Source organism: Alosa sapidissima, chromosome 3 (assembly GCF_018492685.1).
Source record: "Alosa sapidissima isolate fAloSap1 chromosome 3, fAloSap1.pri, whole genome shotgun sequence".
NCBI lineage: Eukaryota > Metazoa > Chordata > Actinopteri > Clupeiformes > Clupeidae > Alosa > Alosa sapidissima.
Genome location: NC_055959.1, coordinates 11,065,632 through 11,071,932, shown reverse-complemented (window position 1 = coordinate 11,071,932; position 6,301 = coordinate 11,065,632). Strand labels below are relative to the sequence as shown.

At 47.2% G+C, this 6,301-nt stretch overlaps 1 protein-coding gene across 2 annotated transcripts in view; it reads left to right on the top strand.

Moving 5' to 3' along the window:
• The window catches only part of deptor (DEP domain containing MTOR-interacting protein), a 31,936-nt gene extending 25,994 nt beyond the window's left edge, over nt 1-5,942 (top strand). For both annotated transcript variants that reach the window (XM_042086528.1, XM_042086527.1), the window contains 3 exons: nt 412-482; nt 2,505-2,609; nt 5,759-5,942. In XM_042086528.1, the coding sequence (XP_041942462.1) occupies nt 412-482; nt 2,505-2,609; nt 5,759-5,887 (305 nt within the window). In that variant the 3' untranslated portion in view covers nt 5,888-5,942. The remainder of the gene's footprint in view (nt 1-411; nt 483-2,504; nt 2,610-5,758) is intronic.
• The last annotated feature ends 359 nt before the right edge of the window (nt 5,943-6,301 follow it).

Genomic DNA, 6,301 nt, shown 5'->3' with positions numbered 1-6,301 from the left:
CTTGCCTCTTCCCCATTCAGCTCAAAAGTATGGAGAAGAGAGCATGAGTCTTCTTTCTCTTCCGCTTTCTTTCTACAGCTTAGAAAACCCCTTGATTTTGATTAAGCACAAAGTCCTACGTAATAGTTCCTGGGGGGTCCTCATTCAGAGATATTCCTCGTGGTCACGGTGTGGCAGCATTCCCGTAAACACAAACAGTGTGCTGTTTACAGTAGTTGCAGTCTGGAAGGGGAGCTTTGGCGCGTGACTCAGTTGAATTGTGTGAATGCATAGTAGTGTGACTGTGACTGTATCTGTGTTGGCCCTTAGCAAGGCTGATGTATATTGTGTGTGTGTGTGTGTGTGTGTGTGTGTGTGTGTGTGTTTATGTGCATGTGCAGTCACTCACATCTATGGTCTCTTTCCTTGCAGTACTGAAACGACAAGTGAACCCAGAGGAGCTGCAAACCCCTGGAGGGCCATACATAAAGAAGACATTCACAGTGGGTCTCCTCTCTCTCTACACACACACAAACACACACACACACACTTACATACAGAAACATACACACACACACACACATACACACACACACACACACACACACACACACACACACACACACACACACACATACATACATACATACATACATACATACACAAACACACACACACAGGCTTTTCTTTTGAGACACACACACAGCACCATGCCTTAGCACACATGCATCCACACACACACACAGTACCATGCCTTAGCACACATGCATCCACACACACACAGCACCATGCCTTAGCACACATGCATCCACACACACACACAGCACCATGCCTTAGCACACATGCATCCACACACACACAGCACCATGCCTTAGCACACATGCATCCACACACACACAGCACCATGCCTTAGCACACATGCATCCACACACACACAGTACCATGCCTTAGCACACATGCATCCACACACACACACAGTACCATGCCTTAGCACACATGCATCCACACACACACAGTACCATGCCTTAGCACACATGCCCACATCGAGTGTGCTACTTCAAACTCACATTGCCTCACAGTCACGCACATACACATGCATGTACACACACACACATACATATGAAGACTCTTAACCACATATCAGCTTTCGGCTTCTGGTGAATAATTTAACGGAAAAGTACGAATTGCCAGCTGAAAATAGACCAGAGCCACTTCCTGTTGATTTTTTTCCCCCTTTTCAGTTTACTCATGTAAGTTTTCATGTAAACAACATGTTCCTTGCTTGCACAGAGAGGCAGGCAGAAGCAAAGAAAAAAAATACTGTACATATTTTCAGAGTGTACCTCAAAGATTCCCATATTAGATGCAGTAGCAATCCTCAAAAAGCTAGTGTGATGGCGACTCTGGTTAGAAGTATACGTAGATACTGAACTATTTAGAGGCGTTCAATTGTGAAATGGTGGTTTTTAGTGGAGATTTTCAATGGTTATAGTGAGAGGCCTAGCGAGCCAGAGCCAGTAGTTTTCCGTATCTAAGTTATGTGGCATCTGATTCCCAGTGGCCTTAATTGATGTGCTGGGAGGGCACTTGCAAACACCGACTCTGGATGTCGTCCAAATAGTGCCCAGATTGGCCAAGAGCCCATGGTTGTACTATACCTATTACTAGTAAGCAATTTATGATGGCACTGAGGACAACTGCAGTGTCGCTGGGTGGACAGATGCCAGGTCACGAGACCCTTGAGCAGCGTGCAGTGACCGGACACCAGAGCGTGGGCGAGAGGACGCTAATCACAGAGATGTGAATCAGGAAACAATACTGTAGTCAGACACATACTGTAGGACAGAATTCAGTGTTTGTCCCGAGGTAGCGCCCAGCTGTAATGAGATTAAGGCCTCGCCAGAGAGGAGTTGTTGTCTTGGGAAATGTTTAAATGTTTAGTTTGATGTGGAGACGGACTGTTGCATAACCATCCATGACTCTCGCCAGTTTGAAGAACATTTCCTCTTATGAAATAACATAGTTTGGTTTTTCCCCTACTGTTGTTTGTGGTACTGTATGTGGTTTGTGTTATGTTGTAATTTAATCACTGTGTACCAGAGTGCCTTGTAACTTTAGAGTTCTCTTTTTGAACACCATGATCATCTGAAAGCCTGTGTGTGTTTGTGTGTTTAACCTGCTGCTATGTTCTAGATTAATGGTTCTTAAACTTTTTGTCTGGCAACCCCCCAAAAAACATGGGCCAAGTCTCGCGACCCCCTTCTCTCTAATTGGTGGAATTTGGTCTCGAAATGTTGAGAGATGGGCATTGTAAGCAAAGGCAGAAAATGTCTTCTCTTTTGGCGACCCCCAGTTTAAGAACCACTGTTCTAGATCACCTGAAAGTCTGTGTGTGTCTGTGTGTTTAACCTGCTGCTGTGTTCTAGATCACCTGAAAGTCTGTGTGTTTAACCTGCTGCTGTGTTCTAGATCACCTGAAAGTCTGTGTGTTTAACCTGCTGCTGTGATCTGGTTCTGCCCTGCAGATAGTGGGGGATGCTGTGGGCTGGGGCTTCGTGGTGCGGGGCAGTAAGCCCTGCCACATCCAGGCTGTGGACCCCGGTGGGCCGGCCGCCGCTGCCGGCATGAAGGTACTGAGATTTTACACACTCGACCCAAGCAACATAACTGGACATTACAACTGGAAATACACAAACGCTGAACACTTTGAATTTGAATGTCATTTGCTTGTGATGTAGTCTTGTGTGTGCTTGTGTGGATGAAGGTGTGTCAAATAAATGTATGAATAAATAGATACATTACATACTGAAAGTGCTTTGAAAGTGTTTGGAACATAACAGACCCCAAACACATGTTGGAGTTGAGGAAGTTGTGGGCTATTGGTCCTGACGAATAATGGGTCAGTTCCCCTTTTTTGGGGTCCTCTCTGTTCATTAGACGTTACATTCTGTCATGTGCTGCTGACCGGTTGTTTATTGTGGATTGGAAACTAGAGTGAGGCGCTGCCACTCAAGGGTGCAGAGCTTTAATAAGCAAAACAAGCAGCTCTTGTGTCATAGTGAGATAGTTTTCTGTGTTTGTGTGTGTGTGTGTGTGTGTGTGTGTGTGTGTGTGTGTGTGTGTGTGTGTGTGTGTCTATGAGATAGAAAGAGAGGAAGAGTTTGTGTGAGTGTGTGTGTGTGTGCATGTGTGTGTGTGTGCATGTTGGTACGTAAGTGTGTGTGTGTGTGTGTGTGTGTGTGTGTGTCTATGAGATAGAAAGAGAGGAAGAGTTTGTGTGAGTGTGTGTGTGTGTGCATGTGTGTGTGTGTGCATGTTGGTACGTAAGTGTGTGTGTGTGTGTGTGTGTGTGTGTATGTGTATATGTGTGTGTGTGTGTCATCAGACAGAGAGAGAGAGAAAGAGAGTGTGTGTGCGTGCATGCATGCGTGCCTAAGCGTGTGTGAAAGGGGGGGAGCCGGAGAGTAACGGCAAGGGAGATTGAGACTATGTGTGGTCCTCATCCCCTCTCTTAAGAATGACCTGTTTCAGTGTCTGCTTGACAGAGTAGGCCACAGCTGATGACCATAACGGACCACTGGTCTTATGTAATCGTGTCCACTGCCCATCCCCCCACCTCCACCTCTGTTTATGAATCCGCCTTACATAAGCCCCACTGATGGCTGCCTTCAAACCTCTCCTCTCCACTATACTCTGCTCTGCTCTGCTCAAAGGAGGAAAAACATACTTCTGCTATTTAAAGACACTGCCAGCTGATACGTGTGTGTGTGTGTGTGTGTGTGTGTGTGTGTGTGTGTGTGTGTGTGTGTGTGTGAGTGAGGGGGAGAGAAAGAGACAGAGAGAGGAAAGCAAGAGAGAGAGAGCTGATGAAGAGAGGGAAGCAGAGAGACAGGAAGAGAGAGAGAGAGAGCAGATGGAGAGAAGAGAGAGAGGGCGAGGGTGTATCCTGCTGCTCCCTCTGCTGGTGGTGGGCGGTAATGAGCGGCTTTGTATGCACAGCACGCACAGACTTCAATAATGAATGCTATCCTCCCCATGACCCCTCAGCACTGGCACTGCAGACAGGAAATGAGCGTGCTAGCGCACCGCGGTGATCTTTTGGGGGCACAAATCTCATTCTGAATTGAGCATGCACACACACCACCTGCAGAATTATGTAAAATGTTCCTACGTTTCTAAATCGTCCTGTTCCTATTCCTCTGCAATGGCACAGTGTGTCCTGTCCTCGCCTTCGTGGATCTAACCAATGTGACGCCGCTTTCCTGTTGTGAAGGATATTGAACTCTGTCCAAAGTGCCAAAGGCCTGCGGTGGGAATATTTGACGTGCCCAGTGCTGTCCACAGAGCAAAGGAAAGCGGCTGTTTAGCAGGCTGTTGTCTGCACTGAGATCATTATGAAGCCACTGTGCTGAGAGACATATAATGTAAAGGATGACAGCTGTTCCACTCAGGCACGCTTCTATCATTTCCCCCTCAGAGAGTCAGCTGGGGCAGCTGGTAGCAGGGTGGGGCAATTATTTAAATCATCATCAACAATGAAATGACATAGTGTATTAGCAGTTTGAGCACAGAATTAGGGCCGACCACTGAAATGGTAAATGGTAAAGTCAAATGAAAACAAAGCACATTTTTTATAAAAAAGATTATGTTCAAAGTACAAAATGTGTGAAGTCCTGGCGGAATATTAAAACGTGAGGATGTTGGAAAGCAACAGCTGTGGTTTTACAGTTTGCCGGTCAGCACAGTGAGGCTCTACTAAGTGATGGCGCTGAGAGCCGAGCCAGCGCTGTAGTTTACAGGCGCAAGAGGTCAGTAATGACTGTAGTGTAATCCTGCGCCTCTGCCCTGCTGGCTGAGAAAACAGCCCCAGCAATCAGCCCTGACCCTGTCCTGCCCTGGCCCGGCCAGCTGAGCGCCAGGTGGGCTGGACAGAGCAACACCTCCAGCCCCAGCAGCGCTCCGGGCGGCTCGCGTGTCTCCCGTGTTGTCTTAGCAGTTGTGGTCCAGACTGTTTCGGCTCGGCAGCCAGCAGAGATGGGAGCGAGGGAAGATATCAGATTCAGAGGGGAAAATAAATCTCTCTCTCTCTCATTCTCTCACTTCGTCTCCTTTGCACAGTGTCATCACCTCTGTTACTGAGACCTTTGGGCACAGGCCAAGAATAGCATTTATATTGGAGGCAAGAATTTGAATGTAATCACCAGGAGTGTTTGGATTTCTCTCAGCGCCAGCTTTTTGAGATTGCCTTCATATATGTAGCATGATGGGGCCTTGTTTGAACTTATGTAATCTTTGGTGGTTTTGTTGGATATCTGAGATTTCCATACAACACAGTATATCTTGCTTCATCCTTTGTGTTGTGTAACCTTAACAAATATAAGCAAAACAAATATTTCTATCTAAGACTTGGTGGTGGATCACAGTGTACTCCAAAAATAAGCAAAATAGTAACAATGTTGGAAAAATAGGTTTGAAATGAAAACTTGTGAACAGTTCTCCTGCCCTTCTGTACCGATAGAGAAGCATGTACCCTTTACCGATAAATTGTTTAGAAGTCCTGCGTGCTTTATGATGTTGAAGTCTCTGCCCCTTCTCTCTTATGGGGCAGCCGGGGCCTACTGGTTAGCAGGATTAGTGTGTGCTTCACCTCACTGTGTGTTCACTGTGTGCTGAGTGTGTTTCACTAATTCACGGATTGGGATAAATGCAGAGACCAAATTTCCCTCACGGGATCAAAAGAGTATACATATACTTATACTTATACTCTGTTCCTCCACAGGTCCGTCACTTTGTGGTGTCTGTGAATGGCCTGAACGTCCTCTCTCTGGACTACCGAACCGTCAGCAACCTCATCCTGACCGGGCCGAGGACCATCGTCATGGAGGTGATGGAGGACCTGAACTTCTGATTGGCTGACCACCCTTACGCCTCTCAGCAGAGCCCGTAGCCAGAGCAACACCCCCCCCCCCCCCCCCCAGAGTGAAGCAAGACTGGTGTCTGTCTGTGTCCCGCTGGTCTCCTGACAGACACCCTCCTCCTCCTCCCACTCCTCCTCCTCTCCTCCTCCCTCTTGTGTCTGCAGCTCCTCACTCCTCTTCCTCAGGCTGAGGGCCTGATATGAGATCGAGGGGAGATGAAAGCTGACTGGCTCTCCTCAGTGTAGAGAGGACACATTATTTGTGTGCGACACTCATTTAAACCCCTCTGCACTGAACACAGGAACATGCCCAAGGAGAGCCTTTGTCCCTGGACACTCAAGGCTTCCTAATTCCTCAGAAGGACACCAACCATTTTGTATATTTCGATTCCAACGGACGTCAGT